This window comes from Thunnus maccoyii, chromosome 18, assembly GCF_910596095.1.
Source record: "Thunnus maccoyii chromosome 18, fThuMac1.1, whole genome shotgun sequence".
In the NCBI taxonomy this organism is placed as follows: Eukaryota; Metazoa; Chordata; class Actinopteri; order Scombriformes; family Scombridae; genus Thunnus; species Thunnus maccoyii.
The window spans coordinates 3,775,133-3,801,677 of record NC_056550.1 but is presented as its reverse complement, the minus strand read 5'-3'; the positions used below and the strand labels follow the sequence as shown (position 1 = coordinate 3,801,677).

Here is a 26,545-nt window from a genome sequence, read left to right as displayed (position 1 = left end):
TTAAATGCATATTTCACCAATTTAACAACATATATGACTGTCCCACATTAGTAAAACCAGCTGTCCCACATTTCAAACCACATTTCTAAAATGAGGCAATAAAAATGACTGAAATAAAAACTAAAAACATGAAAAATGTTTTCACTGTATCATAGCATATTTTGATGCATGAATATATCATAAACATAATCTGATAACAATTGGCAACTTTGCTTCATTTATGACAAATCAATACCTCAACATTAAATTAGGCAAAACTTTTTATTTTACATGATAATTACTTTCATGCTTTGTGGCCAAATCTTTAGTCCTCCATTCAACACTTAAAAACCTGAATTTATTAAAATCAAATATGCAATTACATCTTATGCTGTTAAATCAACAGTAAACCTTGAAATATTTTAATAATGTAAAAATATGTGGAAAAAAGCACAGACAGAAACAATATCATTGAGTCATAACAAAGTTATGACAATTGTACAGTAGCAGCATTATATAAATTTGTTGGCAGCTCAATTTCAGTAGGAATGTGCATACTGGTGTGAGGTTGAGAAAAGTTTAAGATAGTATAAGAGAAAACAGGGTGTGAACACAATCACCTGGAAAAAAGTATATCATTATAACGGTAATAATTATCATTATTTGTAAAATCATATGTGAAACCAAGTTTACTTGCATTACTTAGTTTTTTGCAGCAAATAAAAAAAGTGCACAACAAAGACAAACTGTATTGATGATGTTAACAATGATGACAGGCACATCCAAAATATGTTCCTATTGTTTTGCATCTTTTGTCGTGACACCTTTTCACTGTCTTTATAAAAAAAATCCACCTATAAAAGCCTCTCTGCCTAAAAGGCATTTTTCAATCATGACTGGTTTTCGGTCACTGCAAAAAGTAAAACGAAAGCATTAATATACTGTATTTCAGAGTCATTAGATAAGAAATAACCTGATTCAACCTTGTTCAGAAGGCACAGTAAAACACTGTCGTAGGCTGAGGAGCTTCTGACTTATGAATAGGATTGTTCTAGTAATGCAGAGTTTCTTCTGTTCATAGAAGCAACTATGTATCATTTACAACTTAGTGCCATACTGGCATGTTACTTACATGTTAGTTAAAATGATGTCGCAACAGTCAGTATGCAATAGTTGGAGCCTTTGGTTGTGTCCATGTATTGAGGACATAACATGTAACAATGACATAATACTATAATAATTTAGATATCTCAAACCATCAGTAGTAAATAAAAATAAACCTTAAAAAATGTGCAATTATCACATAAGGTTTGTTATGTTGTCAGCCAAGACCTAAAGTACCAATCATTCTACTGAACCATCTTCGATTTTAAAGTCGCACTAAATGGCAGCCAGAGGTTAACACTTAAAAACGTGAAGACTACATTATCCTAAAAGAGGTCAGTAAGTGAGGGTCAGTAAAATAATAGTTTTTATCCTGAACTCGTGTAGTCTGCTGTTTGGTCAGTTCACATTCCATGCTTGCTGTCTGCTAATAATAAGCACTTCAAATTGCATGACAAGACAAAGATGCGATAGGTGCTACTTTTGAAGATGAGATGCATGTCTCTGTCCCTGTCTTATCAGGAACGTGTCATGCTGTTCATCTGATACTGCATTTCTTCATTTTGTCTTACTACTAACATGTTCACTGTTAACTGATCTACTATTCTTAAGTTTTATTACAGCTGTGTTTACTGTGTTAAATTAATGCAAACTGAACATTTGCTGCCCTGCTTTAGCCGCTTCCCATTAATAGTTTTTCACAATTGAGCCACATTAAGGCTTTTCTTGTGACGCAGCCAGAGGAAACGCAGTTTGTTACCGAGGTTAGTGCACAACTAATATTGGTCTACAAAACAAGCTATGAGCATTCTCTGCATTTTATGACAGCATCATCAGTTTTTCATTTAGTGCAGTTTGTGCAAACCAGCAAACCTGTAAGACAATATTAAAGCTTTTACCATTCCTGTTGTATGGAAAATCACTTATGTCATGGGATCATGGGCTCGGATCACGGTTGCTCACATCATGACCCGGCATGTAGATCCCAAAAATCAGCATTAGTTGATCACTGGGAGTTGGTGAAAAGGTTTAGTCACTGGTAAGTGATTCTCTCTCTGGATGGTTCACTCAGGGTGATCAGGAATCTGCATAGTGCGGCTTTATTTACAGCATGTGCAGTCAATATTTATATGTAGAAGTAAAGTCTGCTTTAGTCCGATGATCTCAAACTCATTTAATATTAAAAAAAAAACATTCCTCACATGGAACACACACTTGTCTTGCTTATTCATCGTCAGTGGTCACTGGTCAGTGTGTGGGCTGGGTCATAGAGAACAGAAGTATCTGTGGACAGGGAAAGCAGCCATTCCAGCCAGGGCTATACCCAGACTGTCTCCTACACTGGCAGCGGCCATGGCAAACTCCCTCTGTCTGTCTTCAGTCTGTGGGAGAAAACAGAGAAGTCGGCATGAACACACACTTCTTTGGACTGAGACACAACACAGCTACAACAAAACAGCAGCCTACATACTGTGGGGCTTGGTAATATGGTAAAGAAATGTATCACAATCATTTTGTTGATAGATACATATGATAGATATACATCTGTTTGAATCTGAGAGCAGCGGAGTGGTGGCTTTGACATGACTCTGTTGCTGTACTGATGGAATTAGTGCTTTGGAAATGTACATTATCCTGATTACAGGTAGACATGGATGACGTTTTGAGTTTGCATTAACAAACCAACTGACAGACAGTTGACCTGACCTCCTTGCTGATGAAGTAGAAGGTGTTGACATATGCAGCTCCACCCAGCAGACCCTCATAGAGGATTATAGCAAACACCAACCAGGCACTGGGCAGGAACTGGTAACGCACTGCGAACAGAAGCAGCACTGCATTCACCACCTGTAGAGCACAGAGAGAAGAGGAGGGGAAGATGGGAAAACAGAGTCTGGCAATCTGCACTTTGATACAAGTTTTTGCGAGTCACAAGCTAACTGCAGTGGAAAACAGATGAGACAGCAGTCACAAGTTGAACCCAAACAGAAATGTCACTTGACAAATGCTGCTGACGTGCTGATACACCACCTGACATACCTGAGCTTTTAGCAATGTTTGCAGTACTGACATGGCTATTTCAAGTGTATTTTTGCTACTCTTTACAGGTTATCACTGTGCCAATTACTATTCAAAGTTTCAAAGGTTCAAAGATCTGTACGGCAGAACTTTGGATATTTGACACTGGAAACACTGATAACTGTTAATGGTTTGTTTATTAACAGCTTGGGTCATATAACCAACCTGCTTTGTAAAATGAATTACCAATATAAAGTGTTGCCTACATAATAAACTGACAATATTCTCTACACAGGCACTGATGTGCATTGCAAATAAACATCCATGAATCTGCTTGGAAATCACAGAAAAAAATGCTCTCCCTATAACTCCAGAATTTTCCTTCACGTTTTTAAATTGTCTTTAGTATCAAAGTAATCAAGTAGTAGATAGTTAATTGTACACCAATGTACAGAAACTACTAATAGCTGATTCAGCATACATTTAATAGTGCCAATCTGCAAACAGGTCAACAAATAAAGATTTTAAAAATTACAGGTAATAATTTCGCCAGCCAATAGGCGGCATGTTGTTCTGACAAGAATTAACATGGTATCCATATAATGGTGATTATCAGGTAAAACAATATACAACTACTGTAAGAACTACAAATAAAGAACTGGCAAATAAATTCTTAACCTCTCATTCCCATAATCCCATCAAAATCCAAGCCTTTCTAACAACCATATAATTCAATTGTGCTTACTGCAGTTCATTACAATTTTTACCAGTATGTACCTACATTCACATTGTAAATACTGTATCTATGTTATTATGTTAATGTTTGTCTAAAAAAAACAAAAAATACTTCAGTTACCTTATGTATTCCAGCGTTTATATGTAATGTGGCAACTAAATTATGCTGAGAGCAAGCATTTTTAAACATATACTATAATTCACATTTAACATATGCACCTATCAAGCTCATAACTTTTGACTTAAAAAAAAGTAACCTTGAGCAGAGTGTTTCTACAACCTTAGAGAAGTCATTTTAGTTGAATGATCTTAACCTTAACTGAGTTGCCATGTGCAGAAATTAAAGGAATATCCAACCAAAAAATGTTGGCTGTGACCATTTTGCAAAAGTATTTGTAAAAATAAAAAAAAACTCCCTATCTCTATTTCTCACCTGTAGCAAAGCGAGAGCCCACAGTTTCCTGATCTTCACGCAGCACAGGGAGGATCGAGACACGAGCACACCGACCTGATACAGCGTCTGATACCTGAGCACACATACAAATAACAACCAGATTGAGGTCTACATCCTCAAACTCTAAATCAAGTGAATTCCTTCAGAATAACATTCCAGTAAGGAAAACTAACCAGCGATACTGCTCTGCATGGGACAGGAAAAACTTTGGGAAATACAGGAGTTCCATCTGGAAAAGGAAACATCTGAGTTATTCTGGGCTCAATATGTATCACTGCTGTATATACTGGGCTCCAAATACACACAAATTACTTGTTAAGAGGATAAACAGTGCAGTAAAGTGGATGTGACGCCAGAGGGCACCACAAAACTTACCAAGCCCTGGTTAATGAAGTATTCAGCAAAATAGACCAGGCCCAGAGGAAACACAAACTTCAGCAAGCCCTGCTCACAAGAATTAAGATGAAGAACAGTGTAACTTGACAAAGTGCAATAAAAATACTCTGGTGTGAAGTTCAGTTAGGAGTACACTTACTCTGATGACATGCAGCTTGTCTTTGAGGGTGAGAGGTCCAGTACTGCCGGCCTCTGTTACATTCAGGAGGAAGAGAGAGAACATGGACATTCAATAACAAACAGCAGTACTTTAAAATTACACTTCCTTCACATAAACAGTGTGGCACAGTGGACAAGGAAATGACAAATGGAAAAGATGAGAAATCAGATACACAGGTCATTAAAAACATGACACTGCTTTAGACTTTTTGTCTTGTTACAGAAAAATAAATTTGACTCATCAGCCTGAATCACATCTGTCTAGCATTTAAAAAACTGTTGTAGTGGTGTGATCGACACAGACCATACATATGAATCAGTCCAAACAAGTGATCTAGTGCTTTGTTTTCACCGTCCTCTGGAGCCACTGAAGTGCTTCATGCAGAAATGAAAGTGTGTGCAGTCAAAAAATGCAATGACCGCTGAGAGAAGTCTGGTCAATAACAACCTCTTTTCTGTATATTAAGTAGGCAGCTGGAATAAGGATGTGGTTAGCCTAGCTTAGCTTTATAACATGTTCCCAGATATGATCAGTGAGCACAGGTTCTCATCTCTACAAAGGCAGAAATGTGCTAACTTCACTGTAAAGAGACACTGCACAAATTCACTGCACCCAGCTGCTGGAAAGAAACAAGAAAGTTCCAGTTATGAAGTAGTCCAAGTGGTTCCAGCATGCATCTCCCCCTAAAACCACAATTTTTACATTTCTGTTTATGTACAGATTAAGCAAATGACTAAATGAATGACTCGGCATGTTAATCAGTGAAATTTAGAGGTGTTGGTAGGTGCAGTTTTTCACTTTTGGCAGAGCCAGGCTAGCTGTTTAACTCTGCTTCCAGTCTTTATGTGAAGCTAGGCTAACCACATCCTGACTCTAGCTCCATACTTAACAAGACGTGAGAATGATATCAACATTTTTATCTCACTCTTGGAAATAAAACAATGTATTTTCCATATTTTACATGTCATGCACACCCTAAAATCTGGGTGATCAGGATAATCAGCTAGTCTAACCTAGCTTAGCACAAAGATAAGCAGGGGAAACTGTTAGCTTGGAAACTGTTAGCTATTCTGCCTCTGCATACTCTTTGATTGTGTATATGTATACACAGTCACTGTATATGCAATGTGTACGAGCATCTTAATGTATTTATGTGCATGTCTTTGTGTACATATGCACATATAAAATGGGATACTTTGTCACATTTCAAGAGATAACATAAACTGCCTACCTGGAATTAATATCATATGGTATTTAAAAAAATGTTTTGTATCATAGCCACGTATTTGCATGTATTTTTTTATGATGATAAATTATAATTATTTGTTTCATTATTGTTAGTATTTAATTTATTTGTTCTACATGTTTATTTTGTCGTTTTTTTCTGTTCGGCCAGTGGTTGATAAGAAGGAAATGGACAAGTTGGACTAGGAGGTTTCATTTTTTCTACTTTTGCTCTTTGAAATCTTATCAGGTCCATCATATCAAACCTGGGAATCAGTTTTCACTGGTACATAGAGTTGATTTCTCCTGACAAATCCTCCCACATACTATCACTATCAACGCTAACATACAATATCTGAATGACACACAGCATCCTCAAACAAAACCAAGATAAAACTATTTGGGTGACTAAGGTTATCTGACCGCTTGGTTTACCATATTTTCACGAATGTTTAACACCCAAGAAGTCTTAAGGATGATAATGAATGTATTGCACAACTGCAGCTAATATAAAACTCTGCTGTTAGATTACCCGACTCACCAACCAACAAAACATGTTCAGCTTTTACTGGATTTGGTCATTGTATTTTTTAATGTCAAACTATTTTTAATTAAACCTATTTATCATTTGTAACACGGGTTACACTGAGTTTGTACCTTGGGTTGATTTGTCCTGCTCCTCTTCCTCTGATCCTTCCATCAGCCGCTCTCTCTCCTCTGAGCCCACAGCTGCATGTTCTGTCTCTCTGCTTCTCCACTGAGGTAATGAAGCTGGAGGAACCAGCAGGACAAAATAGCTGGTGTTGGATGGTAAAAACAAGCCAAGGCGTAAGGCGACATGTTGGTATAAGCAAAGAAATGCATTTGCAGTGTGAAATAGTGGCATTGCTTTTTTCCCCATGAAGGTAATGGCTCTGAGCAAGTCATGCTTGTGCTGAAATGTCAGTTTATGGAATGAAGTCTGTCAAGGTGGTTTATGTTTGTTTGCTGCCTACAGAATTTTTTTAATCTTTCTTCTTCTTTACTTACCTAATCAACATAGCAAACGGGACCACAAGCATGATGAGAAGTGTAATCTGGGGTGACAGGCCGGCTTGGGTGAGGCCCGAGTAGAGGAGGGCTCCAGCAACACCGGCACCACCAGTACCTGAGCCCCAGCCTCCCAGTACATCTCTGAGGCAGATGGGAAACAAATGTTATCAATCTAGATTTAATATCTTTATAAGACATGTCATAGTGTATGTAATGACCAATAAATTATAAAACCATCAGAACCTGAGAGACACAGATACACACATACATGCATGCACGTCTAATATGGCATTACTGGTTAGGGAATAGCTTGTTGCCAATGATTTCAGTTGGAAGGGTGGTATTAAAATGAAATTTAATCTTGCTTAAAACAGATTAAATTGTAGTCACATTATCATCACATGGCATTGTGGTTGAATGGAGAGATTGTTTTGTGGTGTGTTTAAGGACATCAAAGATTTCATAGTCAAGTGACAAAAACCACTGAAATCAAGGCTGTCAGATTTTTCACAACGTTTTTAAACAGCCCATCACCACAATATGGAAGTCCATACAAACAGATGAAAAGTTAGCAATAATAAGAATAAAAACACTCATGGTAAGTCATAATTATAAGATATTAAGTCATTATTTTGAGATATTAAGTGAAAAGTATAAAATAAGTCAAAGGTTTTGACTTACTATCTAAAATGTCAGTGTTTTCATTTATGTCATTCCCAAAACTGAATCTATTTTTTTCTTTCCTGGCAGAAATAAGCTTCCATACACTGCATCAATAACAGACACAAAACTTTGACTGGAAGGCAGGACATCAAGTGAAAAACTTGATTGTCATAAGCAATGCAGAGTATTTGCGATGTGTAGTTAACAGACTATAACATGTAAGTTAAAGTTTTCTAAGCTTTGAAATGGTTTATTATATACAGTATTATATTATAACCTGCTGTTGGAGCCCTTTTCTACTCAGACTACCTTACACTTTACTGTAGGTACAGTTCCTGTTTACCTGCTGTAGAAGACCGTGAGCGAGAGGAAGGACAGTTCTCCCAGTCCAGAGCTGATACTGGCAAAGATCACTCCTACAAACACAGTGGTAGAGAGGTAATCTGAGTGAGAGAAGTACCTTGTTGAATCACATTTTGATGCTGCCATTTTACCTCCATATTACTTCACAGGACCTATTTTTACTTTCAATTTCCTCATGGATCATGTCATTCAAAATGATGACTATTTACTTATTGGTGAGGTACTTATTGGTTAATACAAATGTCAACAACACACTTTAATAAGCCTTTCTCGACATAATAACACATTTAGCCTAACTGTATTTATTCACAAAAACCATGAGGTTGCATCAGCTCTGCATCCACCCTCTACTGTTTGCTTTTAACTGAGCATTTTCAGTCTGTATCTAACAGAGCCATAGGAGCTCATCTGCCTTGCTTTGTGAATGGGTCCCAGTGTCATCTTTTTGAAAAAATCAAAGGGGATTTTGTGCATTGTCATTTGTTTGTCTGCTCACCTGACACCAGTTTGTCTTGAGTGACCCGACCTCAAGGCTGGATTACCAGCGAGACAGAGCAGGCAACTGCCCCAGGGCCATAAACCTATCAGAGCCACTGAGGTGGCTCAGGCTTACTTTATTTTATTCATTTATTTATCATGTAAAACACATTAATTAACATCAATATGATGTTAATGTGTCAGATTTAGCCAAATGGCTAAAAAAAAGAGGTAGATTTAGCTTAAAGGTTCAATGTGTGGCAACTGGTCCATGGTCATTTGATTAATTGAAAATGTGTTTGTTAATACTGTGTGCACCACTGAAGCAGAATCTAAACTGAGCCTTAAAGGGTAGGTTCCCATTTTTCTATCTTGTCTATCTTAAAACAATACTCACATGCCCATGTATCAAATTCTCAGTCCTATTTTTGTGCACAAATGCATTTCAAAGAAAATTTGACAAGTCAAGTGGGCATCTTCCAAAGTTACTGTGCATTTAGTATAATATTCCCTCTCTGTGGTATCATCCAAGGACAAAGACTGTGGATTTTGTCCATCATCTCTTTTCCTTTAAGAAGGGATTTCTTCACAGCCAGTATGGACAAGAGTAACAACTGCAACGACCAACAACTTTCAATGTACACATGGGCATGTAGTGTTGTTTAAAGACAGACTTGAAAAAATGTGAACCTATCTTTTAAGGTGACACCATCATTATCATGTTACCCCGAACTAATTCATAACTAACACATAGACAGTGCACAGATCGGGAGCAACAGGGTTGTAAATAGGCCGCTATAGCTCATTTTTGCTCTGAGACTGCATAGAGGGTTCATTTTAACTTTTGAGAAGAGCATGTTAAGAGAAAGACTTATGTTAAAACATGAGCTTGAACATCGGGTCACTGATTAGTCTTAGCATGGTGATAAATATTTCTATTTCTGTTTATAAGCCATGATAAGACTAAAACGTTATCACATTTCTGTGGAGCAACTGCAGCTGCAACCACTGAGATAAGATGACAGGAAATGAAACCGAGGAGATTTTATGCTGTATCTAACACATCAGAAGCCCAACGCCAAAGGCAGCTCGACCACCAATAATGATAAAAGCTATAACTAAAGATAATAGTAACTGTGGTAGCTTTCAGGTCATTACCTAGAATGCTCATCCACGCAGTCGAAGAGAAGGACACGAGGAGAAAACTTGTTGCTGCCACGATGACACAGAACAACACTCGGAAACTACAATTAAAAGCAAGAATTAGGCAGGAAAATGTCTTTAGGTACAATAATCATGTTGTGCAAAAAAAGCTACCTGATCTTATGTAACCCATGATGATGATGCTGTATTGCTAAAGACTGAAGACAAAACCCCCAGAAAGCTGCTGCACGGGCCTGATAGAACATCATTTGGAAAGAAGTGTTTGCTGCTGTTTCTGGTTTGAAGACTTCAGACAGTCATTAACAACTTTATTTAACTTTATGTTCACTAAGGTTATGTACATAAATGGCTGCAATTCTTACAGTGACATTCAGAGAGTTAAATTCTGTTGGCCTGCCGAATAGTCGACTGCTCAAATGGGACGTTTGTGAAAGTGAACCAGTCTGTGTGTGCTGTGAATCCTCAAATAAAAACTGGTATGATGACAAATGATGGCTGAGGGTTATTTGAGCATGAACAAATAAAGGCTGAGTAAAAAGCATTCAGAGAGAGTAACATTAATTGTGTTGTGATGGCTCTGCTCATTTTTCCAAACATTGTTAAGATACTAGGGTTAGGGTGAAACAGCCCACCAGAAAACAGAGAGATTATGGACAATGAGCTGCTTGGAAGACACAGAACACCTGTGTTGAGTTTCTTTGAAGGTGGTTTAACAGCAATTTAAAAAAAAAAAAACAACAGTTAAGTGGAAGTGACTGGAAATAATACATGAATGAGAACTGTTTTTGGCTAGAGAAGAGGCTGAAAGCAGCAGAGTGGAATCTGAGTTTGCATTAACTGGGGAACAGGAGAAATATGGAAGGAGTCCTGTCTCTAACATGAACTTGTTTCAAATAAAGGCCCAGTTCTCTCTGCCGGTAATGAAAATAAAGGCTTTAGCCAAAATTTGAAATGAACTAATTAAGATTCATGTATTTGGTAACCAGTACATACAAACTATCCGTGTGTGTGCTTAGCTAACACTAGAAGTAAATGAGAAAATGTTTTTTTCTCATTAAGGTGAACCAACACTTAAAGAGTACTGAAAGCTGCAAAATGTTGTAGCCTTGAGATGAAAATTAACTGAGAAATCATTGTTCTATTTCACTGATGGCCCTGATTTAAATCAAATGTTGGTGAGCTGTGGTCAAAGCCAGAGGAATCAAGGTCCACACTGAGGATTTTTATAAACAGAGTTAGCTGTGATGGCCATCGTCTTACCCATAAGGCAGTTTGTGGATTACAAAGGGAGCGAACAGCTTGATGAGGAGTGTTGGGAGGATGTCGGCTAACAGCACAGCCTGAAGAGGAAACCATCAGAATCAGAGAGAGTTTGTCACTAAAGAGTGTGATGTCCTCTAGATATATGGTATAAATTGTTAGATAAAAGGATAAAAGTAATGTGAAATAATGTAATGTGAATTAAGTAGTTAACTAAAATTATCAGATAAACAGTTGAGACAGCTTGCTAAAAAATAAACAAATGGTTTAAAGGTCCAGCTACAAATGCAAATTTAACAAAATCGACCTAAATATTGATTTTTCAAATTAAAAAAAAATTTCCACTTTAGTGCAATGTTACTTAACATCTACTTAAAAATCAACTAAAATGAAAAAGCTTAGAATATGACCAGTGGGGTCAATGAAGGGGTACTTGAGCTCATCTGATAGGTATGTGGGGGTATGTCAGACAAAGACGAATGGGAGCCACTGCTACAGAGCAGTGTTTGTGGGCACCTGTATTGTTTGTATGTTGTGTTGTCATATTAACATTATACTGTAAGTGTGTTTCAACCCCTTATTTTTGTGGATTGGATGAGTTTCTCTCTTAAAGTCTCACTTTGCATATAAATATACAGTACCGATCAAAAGTTTTTGAAGGTTGTCCAGTGTTGTGTAATGAATCTCCATTTACCGCAGTAGAGACAGGATTGCAGTCATAGCGGCTACTGTTGCTACTGTTTCCACCTTGGAAGTCCACAGCAAATGTGGTTGTTGAAGTCTAGAATTTAAGAAAGGAACAGGTGAAAATGAATCATTTGCTTTATAGCTTTATACTGATATAGTTTTATAGTTTTCAAATTCTTTGCAATAACAAATGTGACTGCAAATACAAAATATAAAAATAAAAGTGCTTTCTTACAGATGTTGTGACATTTTCTGACTGTTGTTTTTTAAGGATATCATGGGCGGCGCTCAGCATTACCACATAAGCAAAGTTGTTGCACAATCCGAGGAGCCTGAGGAGGTAATCAGAGGGAGGGATCATTAATACCGGCTAAGCACAATCAGATACATCATTACTTGACAACTAAGCCACAGACTGAGAGGTTTTTCTGAAAGAAAACACCAATAGAACTGTGGATCTAAATCCTATATTTCAGAATCTACAATGTTTGAAGTTAAGCTTTATGTAATCATGTTGCCAGCTCAATTTTCAAAAACATATTTTTATTGCTACAGTACTTAGAATACATATGAAATAATAAATAATATGTATTGTGTAATATATACAGTATACATATGGAATCTTTTAAATTTAGCTTAATATTTCAAATTTCTCAGTGCATCAGTGTTTAATGTTGTCTTCTCCTTAATAAAAAACATTTAAAAATATGAATCAGAGTAGGAAAAATGGAATTAAACACATAAACTAAGAATTGAATGGTAACTTTCACGACTCCATAGTTGATTCTACTGACCTTTTTCAGTCTCAAAAAGTATTAAGGTTCAATACCGAGCTCTAATGACATAGTTGTAATTCAAATCCCATTTCTATTTTTCCTGCATGTAGCGCTAATTAGCACTTTCACCAAAAAAAATTCAACAGTCCCTCATAAAGTTTTGTTGTAGCTTGCTAGTAGTTATTTTTTTAATTGTACCAGCTAACTTTTTCTGACTAATTGCATTTCCCTCCTTATGTCACTGCATATTTCTTTAATATTATTTCAACATTTTAAGTTACACTATGTAACCTCTGACAGAAGAAATTGCACATTTTCCCTCATACATATGTTAAGTTGAATTCATCAGCAATATAATTCACTTTTGTTCAATTCAATTAACTTTTTGTTGCTACAGCCTCACTTGGTCTGGTATGACCAGTCACTGATGGTGGCTAATGATAGCTAACTATAGATAGATATTAATGTGTGACTGACATTACTGAGCCAGTTCACTGTCAATACATTTTAGCATTTAGCATCATTTATCCTGTATTTGTTACTTCTGGCCACAGTTCAGCACAAGTCACATAGGTTCACTTTAAGGTGAAAATCATCTGAAACACTTTTGGGAAAAACAAGAATTTTATTTACATCTTTGTTGAAGTTGTCAGGGGTTGCAAATAACCTTTCATTTCTTCAATATAAATCAAACAGAGGGTTTCTGTACCTTTCTGTTTGTCTGAGAGTGAATATAAAAGTATGGACATGCTACACTGCAACAATAAGGCAACACTATGAGGAAGCTGTGATCTTCATTAGTATTGACTGTCGTTTCACAGTCAGCACTTCTTTTACTTTATGTCTGATACATTTACATTTACATTTTTCATTTAGCAGACGCTTTTATCCAAAGCAACGTACATATGAGACTGATACAACACAAGCAGGGATCTAGTCAGGAGACAACACAAGAAGCTTAAGTTTGGGCCCAACAGGCAATGATTAGAGTGCATAGAAGCAGGTTTTGTTGTTGTTGTTGTATTTGTTGTTTTTCTTGTTTTTTCTCTACCTACAGTCCATCAAGTGCAGAGTTGTTCGCGAAAGAGCTGGGTCTTTAGTCTTTTCTTAAAGATTGAGAGGGACTCTGCATATTGAACAGAGTTTGGTAACTCGTTCCACCACCGGGGAACTACAGAGAAGAGTCTAGCTAGTGACTTAGGGCCCTGTTGTGGTGGTGCTACCAGGCGCCTTCCATTGGCAGAGCGTAGTGGGCGGGAGGGAATGTGGACCTGAATGAGGGATTTCAGGTAGGCAGGAGGCGTTTCAGTTGCTGTAGTGGCTTTAGTGGTTTACACTGCCATTTGTCACTTTAGTTATTCTACACTTCAGATATAGATGTGATAATTAATCTTCAGTTGAGTTGATCAAATATATGTGTAATGGAAAACCCAGCTTCAGTCAGTGATTTTATAAAATAGAAACTTACCAAAAGCCAGTCCAGTTGCGCCAACGACCTGTAAATAACAGATAAACAAGAGCATTAGCAACTCACCTTAACGTAACGTGTGAATTTTTAGTACTGTATGTTTATGAGTCAATTCAAACAAACAACTGACAAATGACAGACTCACCATTACTGTCGGAGCTTTGAGCAGGATCTGCGTTAACGCTGGCTGTCTGCTCCATGTTTACAAATCTACACAGGCTGAATAAAAGCAGACCCAGCTAACAGGCTAAATAAAAGAACTAACAGGCTAACATTTCAAACTGCTGAAACACTCAGGAGACATCGTAGACTGCGTTAATGCTGACACAGACGGCAAATTCACAACAACTTACAGGCTAAGTTATATTTCTCATGACTGCAGCTGCTGTAGTTTATAAACTTTGACGACGTTACCAGACATCCATGAACGTTACATGAAACGCGGTGTTTCACACAAATAAATCCCCGCAGAAACAAAGCCAATCCCGGTCGGTTCCCGTTCGATGACGGGAGACACTTTTTTACAGGAGACACTCTAGCTGGGAATTTATTTCATACAATGAGTGCGGTGTCTTGTGATATTAAAAAGACAAGACCTTTCTCTAAATGATCTGTGGCTTCGTGACAGCTGGCTAAAAGCAGAACTGTTCCTACTTTCAGCATCACATGTGCCTTTCGGATCATTTTAAACCAACATTTAACATTTATAAGCAGGATATAAACACTTAATACACAATAATGGTTTGACAAAATAATGAAATTTTTTATAACACATTTACAAACTATTTCAAAGTGTGAATGATTATTTAATAACATTTAAAAGTGAATAAATGCTTTTAATAAATAGTTCATGTGTGTACAGTCACAGTATACTGTTATCAAGCTTTCACTAACTGTTTATACATCAGTTACAGGTGTTACATGAGAGGAATTCTAATAGTTGACAAATCAACTGATCAACACAGAAAATACATGTAACAATAATCAAAACTTTAAAATGTTTTCATGTTTGAGTCTACAGTGTTACAAATGCATTATAGTGTGTTATAAATGATTTATTGAGTGTTTATATACTGCTCATTACTCTCAAATAGGGAAGGTTGAAATAAAGGGTTATGCAACAATACATAGTAGCCTACAAAACAGTCTGAGCAGCAGATAGACTAAATCCAACAATAAAATTAGAGGAACAATATAATAATAAGATAATTTAGAATTTCTTGTATTGTTATTGGGATCAGGACAGGCAGGAGAGCCAGAATATCCTTCATAATATCAGTTTGCTGTAAAAAGCTGCTTTTAAATGAGTGAAATAGAGAATTCAGCTGTTCCTTTTGACCAAAAGCGTAAGCAAGCGCAAGCGTTGTCATCTTGGAGGATAGAGTTCGGTCCCAGACTGTGGAGATATGGGATTGCCACTGGTTGCAGAATTTTATCTCGATATCTCTCTGCATTGAGATTGCCTCCAATGATGACAAGCCTCGTTTTTGCAGTGAGGGAGATGCGGCCCTACACCATCACACTGCCTCCACCAAAAGATGTTACTCTATCGGTGCAGCAATCAGCATAGCGTTCTCCGCGTCTTCTCCACACTTTGACCCTACAATCAAACTGCTGTAGACTCATCGCTGAACATAACGTTCCTCCAAATGTTCAGGTTCCAGTGCACGTGTTGTCGACACCAGCGCAAACGGGCCTGACGGTGAAGGGCAGTCATGGCAGGCCAAGCAGGTGCCAATCAGGCACCTGATTGGCAGCACTTGGGGGTACCAGAAGCTCAAAACAAGAGTCAATAGCAACAGCAAAATAAGCTGTCTGGCATTGGCAGAGAATATTTGGCAAATTTTTCATGGGCGCAACCCACATACTCAGCTCTGCTGCTCATCCCACAAACGCATGTTCCTTACAAATGCGGCACCATTTAAAAGGGAAATAAACAGGCTTTCCAATGGTATAAGATTTATTGCCAAGAAGCATTGCTATAACAAAGAACTAATCTGCCAAACACAAATTTCCTTACGTTTTGTGCTATATAGTTTAAACATTCAAAGTGAGTCATGTTTAAAGAGCCAATGTTCTGAATCTATAACCTCGTTAATTAAAGTACTACAAGTATGAGATGAATATGAAATATATTAAATGCACAATATTTCTCTCTGAAATTAATGCACTTTCAATACATGTGAGAAAACTACATGTTTTTTTTACTTCATATGTCTTGCAGAATTCATCTCAAGATGAGATGCCACATTTTATGCAATTTTCAGATATTTTCAGAACAGCTGGATGCATTTCCCTGAAATTAACACACTTTCAATACATGTGAGAAAAGTGTTCTCTTGTGTAGCTCTGAAATGAATCAGCTTTTTCTTAGTGACATTTTTTTAAAATCTGATTTGTTGGCCTTGCTGGCAGCTTGACTCAAGCAATGTACAGCTGATCAGTCAGTCCACCACTACAGACTAAAATATCTCAATAATTATAGGATAGATTGGACATTCATGAATCAGTATGACTTTGGTGATCTCTCATCTAGTGCCACTGATAATATGACATGTTTGGTTATCAGTGAAATGCATAAACAACAACTGAATGTTTTACAAAATCACCTTCACTCAAGGTTGCCTTACCAGGCTTTCTAGAGCTTTTAACTGCAGCTCATGGTCTTCCACAGCAAATGGAGTTTGTGCAGTTGTGATGGAGATGACATAACAACACTTCAAAATCCATTTGTTCAGTGGCCCTGAAGGCAACACACAGAAAATTGCTCCAAAGTACTAATAGTGGTCAAGAACTCCACAGGGTTCTTTTAAAGCAGCTATAATGTATGAAATGACAGTGTGTGATGTGAGAAGTGTCACTAGTAGTGATGAACCTACAGAGAATTATCAGCGACTCTGTAGCTCCCCTCAGCTTTACACAGCTTTATAGGCAAGGCAAGGTAAGTTTATTTGTATAGCACATTTCAACAACAAGGCAATTCAAAGTGCTTTACATAGAGCATAAAAGGCATTAAAACAGAATATAAAAGCAACATAAGTAAAAAGACATATAAAAACAATTAAAAAGTGTTAAATTTGGAGATAAAAAAGAAGCGAAAAAGGGAATAAGACAGATAAAACAAGAGAATAAAAGTAACAGTGCAGTGTAAATATTAACCCTTAATGTGGTTTAATGAAAGGCAGCGGCAAACAGAAAAGTCTTCAGCTGCGATTTAAAAGAACTGAGAGTCGCAGCAGATCTACAGTTTTCTGGGAGTTTGTTCCAGATATGTGGAGCATAAAAACCGAAAGCTGCTTCACCATGTTTAGTTTTTACTCTGGGGACAGAAAGCAGACCTGTCCCAGACGACCTGAGAGGTCTAGATGGTTCATAATGTAGCAGCAGATCAGAGATGTATTTTGGCCCTAAACCATTTAGTGCTTTATAAACCGACAGCAATATCTTAAAGTCAATTCTTTGACAGACAGGAAGCCAGTGTAAAGATCTGAGAACTGGAGTGATGTGATCCACTTTCTTAGTCTTAGTGAGGACTCGAGCAGCAGCGTTCTGAATCAGCTGCAGCTGTCTGACCGATTTTTTAGGGAGACCTGTGAAGACAGCATTACAGTAGTCAAGTCTACTGAAGATAAATGCATGGACAAGTTTTTTCAAATCCTGCTGAGACATAAGTCCTTTCATTCTTAATATATTCTTCAGGTGATAGTAGGTTGACTTTGTAACTGTCTTAATGTGGCTGTTGAAATTCAGGTCTGAGTCCATGACTACACCAAAATTTCTGGCTTGGTTTGTGGTTTTTAACATTACTGATTGAAGCTGAGTGCTGACTTTTAAACGTTCTTCTTTGGCTGCAAAAACAATTACTTCAGTTTTGTCTTTGTTTAACTGAAGAAAATTCTGGCACATCCAATCATTGATTTGTTCAATGCACTTACTCAGTGCTTGTATTGGACTATAGTCCCCTGGTGATACAGTTATGTAAATTTGTGTGTCATCCGCATAACTGTAGTAGCATATTTTATTGTTTCCCATAATCTGAGCTAGTGGACCGCGTCAAATGCGGCACTGAGATCTAGTAATACTAATACTGTAATTCTCCCACTGTTGGTGTTTAAGTGTATGTCATTGGAGACTTTAACAAGAGCAGTCTCAGTGCTGTGGTGTGGTTGAAATCCTGACTGGAAGGCATCAAAACAGTTGTTTAGTGCCACAATGTTGTTCAGTTGTTGAAAAACAGCTTTTTCAATGATCTTGCTTTAAAATGGGAGGTTTGATATGGGCCTATAGTTGCTCATAAGTGAAGTGTCTAGAGTGTTCTTTTTTAAGAGTGGCTTGATGACTTCAGTTTTCAGGGCCGGTGGGAAGACACCTGAGAGAAGAGATGTGTTGACAATCTGTAGAAGATCTGAGGCCATGCAATTTGAAACAGTTTTGAAAAAGCCTGTAGGCAGAATATCAAGGCAGCAAGAGGAGGATTTCAGATGTTGTATAATGTTCTCCAGGTTTTTATGGTTGATCGGAGGGAATTGTGTCATACTACTAAAATTGATTTTAAACGGACACAGGGACAGCGCATATCCTGCACCTGATATGGAGGCACTGACTGTTTGTCTTATTTTCTGACTTTTATCAGTGAAGAATGAGGCAAATTCATTGCAGGCCTTGGTGGACAGAAGTTCAGGGGCTACTGACACAGGAGGATTTGTAAGCCTGTCGACAGTGGCAAATAAGGCATGTGCATTATTGTTATTTTTGGCAATGATATCAGAGAAGAAGGACCGCGTTGCATTTCTCAGTTCCAAATTATAAATGTGTAGTCTCTCTTTATAGATGTCATAAAGAACCTGGAGATTTGTTTTTCGCCACCTGCGTTCAGCTTTTTGACACTCTCTTTTTTCCTTTCTGACCAGCTTAGCGTTTCTCCATGGAGATCTTTTCTTACCAGAGACAGCCTTCACCTTAATAGATGCAATGGCATCAATAACATTTGTAATTGAAATTAATTGATAATCTGAAATTATCTACAAGCTCATTGACTGAGACTCAAGAGAGGGCAGGTATGACAGAGAAGGCCTGAATAAATATTTCACTGGTGTTGTTAGTGATATACTGTTTTGTGATTACCTCTGTTTGAATATTTGTGTGCATGGAGATAGCACTCTCAAAGAAAACACAGGAATGACCAGAGAGAGCAACATCAGTCACCACAACCTTAGAGATGTTCAGACCCTTAAGAACCCTAAAGGCTCTTAAGGGTTATATTATAGTGAGTTTCAGACTCCTAGTTGGTTTCTCTGTCTCTGGGCAAAATATATTGAAGCTGCCATGTGTTCTGTAGATCAGCTATGTGCTTAAAGGGAGCAAGTTACTTACACAGAGTGTCTATACTGACATTATACTGATGCTGGTCTGTCTGGAAGAGAGTGATGCATCTCTATTGACTGTCGTTTCACAGTCAGCACTTCTTTCACTTTATGTCTAATACTGGCTTACACTGCCATTTGTCCCTTTATTTATTCTACACTTCAGATGTAGATGTGATAATTAATCTTTAATTGAGTTGAAAAAACATTTGTAAAGGAGAACCCAGCTTCAGTCAGTGCTTTTATAAAACAGAAACTTGCCAAAAGCCAGCCCATTTGCACCAACGACTTGTAAATAACAGATAGACAAAAGCATTAGCAACTCACCTAAAAGTAACGTTTGTATTTGTTTTTACAGGAGACACTCTAGCTGGGAATTTAGTTCATACAATGAGTGCGGTGTCTTGTGATATTAAAAAGACAAGACCTTTCTCTAAATGATCTGTGGTTTCGTGACAGCTGGCTAAAAGCAGAAGTCCCTTCACTGTTCCTACTTTCAGCATCACATGTGCCTTTCGGGTCATTTTAAACCCATATTTAACATTTATACGCAGGATATAAACACTTAATACACAATAATGGTTTGACAGAATAATGATAACTTGGTTTATGTATTCATGAGTTTTGAACACATTTACAAACTATTTTAAAGTGTGAATGATTATTTATTAACATTTAAAAGTGGATAAATACTTTCAATAAATAGTTCATGTGTGTACAGTCACAGTATACTGTTATCAAGCTTTCACTAACTGTTTATACATCAGTTACAGGTGTTACATGAGAGGAATTCTAATAGTTGACAAATCAACTGATCAACACAGAAAATACATGTAACAATAATCAAAACTTTAAAATGTCTTCATGTTTGATTCTACAGTGTTACAAATGCATTATAGTGTGTTATAAATGATTTATTGAGTGTTTATATACTGCTCATACTCTCAAATAGGGAAGGTTGAAATAAAGGGTTATGCAACAATACATAGTAGCCTACAAAACAGTCTGAGCAGCAGATAGACTAAATCAAACAATAAAATTAGAGAAACACTATGATAACAAAAAAAATTTGAATTCTTTGTATTATTATTGGGATCAGGACAGGCAGGAGAGCCAGAATATCCTTTATAATATCAATTTACTGTAAAAAGCTGCTTTTAAATGAGTGAAATAGAGAATTCAGCTGTTCCTTTTGACCAAAATACTCTAGTTTAAACTTTCAGTGAGTTTTATTTAAAGAGCCAATGTTCTAAATCTATAACCTTGTTAAATAAAATGCTACAAGTTTGAGATGAATATAAAATATATTAAAAGCACAATTGAGTAAATGTATTTTTCCACCTCTGGTTTTAGAGGAAAGGGAAGGCGATTAGTGTTGATTAGAAGCTGATTTCATCTCCAGCTGTGTGTATAAAGCTTAGGGCCACTGCCTCACTCCATCACAGCCATGGCTTTCTGCAAACTACTGACTGTGCTGGTCCTGATCCACAACACTGGAGGTGAGAAAGACATTCAGTGTACATTTTGACCAATGTGTTAATTCTTATTTGGATTCAATTAAGTTGGCAGTGGAGGCCAAATATTAAACGTTCTTATTAGAGTTCATCTAAAAATGTGTAGTTTGTATGTCTCTATCGTAGCATCCTGAGGTAGGCATGTAGGGAATCCTCCCAGCGTGCACCAGGGCCACAGACTCATGTACATAGTTTGATTTTATGCGTCCCTGGTGCTGCTTTTTTAATGGTGTCATTGTGTTTTCCATAATTTCATTGTTGTCATATAATTAGTTATTAAGTTATAATGATTGTTGCACTCTTTAATAATGAGGGAATGACCTATTACAGTTTTTAAAATGTTCGTCCCAACTCTGCTGAAATGGTGCCTTTACTTTAAAACACCTGTTTCAGTTAGAATTTAAACTGCATTGTGTTGATTTAATTAGAAAGGATTTAGTGTGAGTTGTGAATCTATTTTTAAGTTGAGTCAAGGTTAACGTTTTGCTTGTTATCTAAAGAACATTATTCTAATATCACCAGAAGGACTGATGAGTCATTTAGTGGAGTTTCAACTTCAACATACCTACTCTTATTAGTAAAATATCATTTGCTACCTTAATAAACTGACAAACCTTTTTACAAATCATAATGTGGTGGTTAAGCTGAGTTCAATTGAGAGTTTAATTAACTTTATTGCCATTACAACAAACATTAGGAACTCACCTTGATAAACTCATAGAGCTCCACAGCCAGGACAATATTCAACACAGCATATGAATAAAATCGTATTAAAATACACAAAGTACCATTAAATCCTGAAAACTAAGCTGCATCAAGAATACACCTTAAAGACCAATAAGTGACGAGTAATTTTAGATGCAATCTTAACTATTTTCTTTAATACATTTGTTTCAGCGGCAGAAAGACGACCAAACTAAACTGTAATGAAGAAAATGAGTTACTTTACAGAACTGTGTTAAAGTGGACCATAGTTTCTCTTGAAACACCAAATAAAGAAATAAAAAAATCTTAAGAGCCAACTACGAAAAACATGGTATCAATATCTGGAGTCTTCTCCAGATACAACTTTATACTTAATGTAACCATCTCAATACTTCTACCTCAACATAACTTTTACAAAGTTTCATCATTGCATCTTTCTAAAGGTTTGCTTGGGGCTGAGGTGAAGAGCTCCATCATTGGGGGGAAGGATGCTGTAAAGGACAGATGGCCGTGGATGGTTCACATAAACATCACAACATCTGAGGGCATTGATAACTGGCGCTGCGGCGGCTCCATCGTCAGGGATCAGTGGGTGCTGACTGCTGCAAGCTGCTGGGATGAGTAAGTGTGTAACTGTCTTTTTTTCACAGGACACTAATCGTCTGCATAACACTGATTGCTTGTATCACCACTGCGCTGGCTTTTACCCCGGAGACTTATAGTAGAAAGAAATACTGGCAAACTGATTACTGTTGAAAAGTTAAAAGTTACTGAATTGATTCAAAACTTCAATTGCTTTCTTTGAAAACATTTGATAATTATACTGAAATCAATAACTATCAATATACATTTGAACATTTTAATACAATTCATGTAACAACAAACCTCAATGAAAATGTGACTGCTGTTACTTTAACCCATGAAAACTGGTTAACCAGTAAATAAATCTTTGAAACTAAAATATTATAAATAATTTGTCATAAAATACAATGGGTAACTGAGGCGAAAGTTAAAATAGTTGTGGACATAGATTCTGAAAATTAATAAATATTTAAAAAAATTTGACATCCTTGATCTGATCTGAACTACAGCAAAATCTACATTACAGCACAACAGCTTTAACATCTTGATCCAGCTCATTATCCTTGTCTGTTAGTATTGCAATAATACTGCATAAAATACGCTAACACCTTAAGCAGGGCTCAAAATACAAATCCCCAGAAAAATAAAGATGATTAAGATACAAGGCCGTAGCTGGCCAATTTGTATTTGTTTAAACTTTAAAATAACTGAGGTTTTGGCCACTTCGAGCAGCAAGCTGTAAACACACCTCTGACAGTGTTTAAAGTTGGTTATTCACACATCCAACAGACACACAGAAATATTAACATTCATTTGGAGTTGTGTTTCTTGTGACTTTACAAATGTAAAAGCAATATTCACTCTCTTTAAGTTGTGAATTTTATCTCTAACAACTCCTGTGAAACATATCTGACTGCTAAATGCTCCACTATGTTCACCAGCTAGTTGCTAATTAGTCCATTTGCTGTTTGGTGCTGAGCAGGTAGTGTAAAGTGGGTTTTTACAGCCTTTTCATTGACCACAGCTGTCTGCTGCAGCTGAAAATTACACAGTGAGAACTGTGAGAGTGAAACAAAACAGTTAAGTTGCAAACTGGAGAATCAAATCAATGAGCTCCGTCGAGTTGAAGGGAACTGCAGAGTCGGATGATCATTTTCTGTGAGTTCATCACTATGAGTAATCCATTTCACATTACCTGTAGCTGTTTGATCCATAGTCAATATGAATATATTGAGCCTGGTATCAGAACAACCCACCAAAATGTGATGCTGTATTATAAAAATACCAGTACAATTTATTTGGCCTTACACTTTGCCTGAACACACGCCAACCAGACCATATGAATTTCTGTCACACTCACAATGATGATGTCACACAAATATAAGCGACTAGTAGATATATAATCATTATTGGTTTCATCCAGTCAAATGGAAAAACAAGGCAATGCTTAAATGTCCCACTTTTGCAGAACCCACCTACATAATGGAATACAAGTGTGTTGTGTGTGTTAAGGTATATGTACATAATGAAGGGTCATCAAAAAATGCTGAAAAACTAACACTGTATATGTGTGTTTGTGTTGCCAGCCAGCGTAAACCTAGCTTGCGTCGATCAATGGTTTGGATCGGCGCATACAAGCTGCACGAGGAGCCTACACGTTACGTGGGTGTAAATAATGTCATCAAACACCCACAGTACCGATCCTTTGCCGAAGGCTATCAGAACAACATCGCCCTGGTCTATTTGAAGAAAAAGTTGACTGACAAACAGGGTGGACGGGTGGATCTGCCCAAGGCCAATGACAACCTTCAAGCATCATCTGACTGTTGGATCGCTGGCTGGGGCAACATTAAGAATGATGGTAAGTTCTGCACATCAAGTAGGTGACCAAAACTGTTTTTGTACAGATTCAACACATGAGATATAATGTGTTAGTTTGTTCTTCTCAGAATTTAGGGCTCCAAAGGTGTTTTCACTTACTTGGCCTGATTAGGTTTCTCTCAGGACTGTAGGTGTGTACAGACTGAGTTTAGTTGTTATCTTTATTCTATATATATTTTTTAAATTATTGTAATCTCCCTCTCTCTCCTGTTAGTTTTGTTGCACTTATTTGGAAGGGAAAATTGAACATATTGAGTTTTAATGTGTCATGTCAGTGACAGCAGAGCTCAGCCCAAACAACCCTGAGCAGCTAGTGCAGCTGTGTGGGCTCCTATTTGGCAAAATGGCTTGTTAATATGGACCATGGACCCTGCTATGATATGACCCTACCCACTATGAATGATATGATCTCCTCTCTCAAGGCTTAGTTTACCACAGAAAGAAAAACGTTGAAACATCCAGCCACAAATACCTTGGTCACTAAACTACATCATTATATCACTTATTCTATATGTGTCCATGCAGCTCCACTGCCATATCCAGAAGCCCTTCAGGAGCTGAAGATCCCCATCGTCTCTGATAAGGATTGTAAGGCGGCGTATCCTTGGCTGACGTCTAAAGAGCTGTGTGCAGGGGACAAGGCAGGAGACACCTGCACAGTGAGTTTTACTATTTAAGTCCATTGAGTTATATAATATAGGTTCAATTCTCAACATAAAATCAATCTTAGATGCTGAATGTGGGCAGCTGGGAGTAAATCTGACATGACAGTAACTGATGTTTTTACATAGAGGTAAACTACACACTGAATCAAGCACTTACACAATGAACGTCATGTTTTTTTTGTGTTCTTCAGGGGGATGAAGGTGGCCCACTGGCGTGTAGTGTTGGTGGTGAGTTTAAGCAGGTGGGCATTGTGAGTTATGAGAGCTGTAAACCCGGTAACCGCCCTGGCCTCTACACCAGAGTGTCTGAGTATCTGGACTTCATCAACAGTTACATCCACCGCGGCGAGGAAGCTTCAGCTGAGGTCTAAAGTCGACTCACCAGACAACCCGCCTTACTCTTTCTAGTTTTTCTCGGATTGTTCTGTCAGTCCATGCAGTCATTTACACTGGATGACATGTACTCTGCTTTCCTCAACTAAATTCTTTGCATTAAAGCTTTTAAGCATCACTTTCAGTGTCTTTATGTGTTTTGGAGAATTTCTGTTCAAACCCTTGTGGAGTAAGTTCAGCACAGTCAGATGGCACACTGTATTACATTCTAGCAACAAACACAGTCCACATGCTTTGGGCATATTCACAAAAACAGACATTTTTATCTACACACAGTATACACCCCTCCACTCCTGAACTAACACACTAACCCTTCCTCTCACACATGTATCCTCAACTACATGTTTTTTTTACTTCATATGTCTTGCAGAATTCATCTCAAGATGAGATGCCACATTTTATGCAATTTTCAGATATTTTCAGAACAGCTGGATGCATTTCCCTGAAATTAACGCACTTTCAATACATTTGAGAAAAGTGTTCTCTTGTGTAGCTCTGAAATTAATCAACTTTTTCTTAGTGACATTTTTTTAAATCTGATTTGTCGGCCTTGCTGGCAGCTTGACTCAAGCAATGGATGGCTGATCAGTCAGTCCACCACTACAGACTAAAATATCTCAATAATTATAGGATAGATTGGACATTCATGAATCAGTATGAGTTTAGTGATCTCTCATCTAGTGTCAATGATAATATAACGTTTTGTTATCAGTGAAATCTACAAACAACAATTGAATGTTTGACAAAATCATCTTCACTCAAGGTTACCTTACCAGGATTTCTAAAGCTTTTACCTGCAGCTCATGGTCTTCCACAGCAAATGGAGTTTGTGTAGTTGTCATGGAGATGACATGACAACAGTTCAAAATCCATCTGTTCAGTGGCCCTGAAGGCAACACACAGAAAATTGCTCCAAAGTACTAATATTGGTCAAGAACTCCACAGGGTTCTATTAAAGCAGCTATAATGTATGAAATGACACTGTGTGATGTGAGAAGTGTCACTAGTAGTGATGAACCTACAGAGAATTATCAGTGACTCTGCAGCTCCCCTCAGCTTTACACAGCTTTATAGTGAGTTTCAGACTCCTAGTTGGTTTCTCTGTCTCTGGGCAAAATATATTGAAGCTGCCATGTGTTCTGTAGATCAGTTATGTGCTTAAAGGGAGCAAGTTACTTACACAGAGTGTCTATACTGACACTATACTGATGCTGGTCTGTCTGGAAGAGAGTGATGCATCTCTATTGACTGTCGTTTCACAGTCAGCACTTCTTTCACTTTATGTCTAATACTGGCTTACACTGCCATTTGTCCCTTTATTTATTCTACACTTCAGATGTAGATGTGATAATTAATCTTTAATTGAGTTGAAAAAACATGTGTAAAGGAGAACCCAGCTTCAGTCAGTGCTTTTATAAAACAGAAACTTACCAAAAGCCAGTCCATTTGCACCAACGACCTGTAAATAACAGATAGACAAA

At 37.3% G+C, this 26,545-nt stretch overlaps 2 protein-coding genes across 2 annotated transcripts; one reads left to right on the top strand and one right to left on the bottom strand.

Annotated features, from left to right (window-relative positions):
- Positions 1 to 2,237: 2,237 nt before the first annotated feature.
- Positions 2,238 to 14,473, bottom strand: cln3 (CLN3 lysosomal/endosomal transmembrane protein, battenin). The gene is made up of 15 exons (XM_042393912.1): positions 14,107 to 14,473; positions 13,962 to 13,989; positions 11,953 to 12,049; positions 11,725 to 11,811; positions 11,031 to 11,110; positions 9,765 to 9,850; positions 8,110 to 8,182; positions 7,101 to 7,244; positions 6,729 to 6,868; positions 4,827 to 4,879; positions 4,667 to 4,735; positions 4,465 to 4,520; positions 4,271 to 4,364; positions 2,791 to 2,931; positions 2,238 to 2,465 (listed from the first exon to the last, which is right to left on the bottom strand). Exons 1-15 carry the CDS (start codon positions 14,159 to 14,161, stop codon positions 2,349 to 2,351), a joined length of 1,320 nt encoding a protein of 439 aa, XP_042249846.1. The 5' UTR covers positions 14,162 to 14,473; the 3' UTR covers positions 2,238 to 2,348.
- A 6,253-nt stretch (positions 14,474 to 20,726) lies between these two features.
- Positions 20,727 to 25,182, top strand: LOC121883845 (tryptase-2-like). Its single transcript, XM_042392305.1, has 5 exons — positions 20,727 to 20,823; positions 21,987 to 22,164; positions 23,712 to 23,986; positions 24,532 to 24,665; positions 24,863 to 25,182. The coding sequence occupies exons 1-5, from the start codon at positions 20,772 to 20,774 to the stop codon at positions 25,040 to 25,042; spliced, it is 819 nt and encodes a 272-aa protein (XP_042248239.1). The 5' UTR covers positions 20,727 to 20,771; the 3' UTR covers positions 25,043 to 25,182.
- The last annotated feature ends 1,363 nt before the right edge of the window (positions 25,183 to 26,545 follow it).

Coding starts and splice junctions, on each gene's coding strand:
- LOC121883845 (XM_042392305.1), top strand. CDS start 20,772: ATGGCTTTCTGCAAACTACTGACTGTGCTGGTCCTGATCCACAACACT. Junction 20,824..21,986: donor CCTGATCCACAACACTGGAG/GTGAGAAAGACA, acceptor ATCTTTCTAAAG/GTTTGCTTGGGGCTGAGGTG. Junction 22,165..23,711: donor GCTGCAAGCTGCTGGGATGA/GTAAGTGTGTAA, acceptor TTGTGTTGCCAG/CCAGCGTAAACCTAGCTTGC.
- cln3 (XM_042393912.1), bottom strand. CDS start 14,161: ATGGAGCAGACAGCCAGCGTTAACGCAGATCCTGCTCAAAGCTCCGAC. Junction 11,111..11,724: donor GCAATCCTGTCTCTACTGCG/GTAAATGGAGAT, acceptor TTTCCTCTTCAG/GCTGTGCTGTTAGCCGACAT. Junction 4,365..4,464: donor CATGCAGAGCAGTATCGCTG/GTTAGTTTTCCT, acceptor ATGTGTGCTCAG/GTATCAGACGCTGTATCAGG.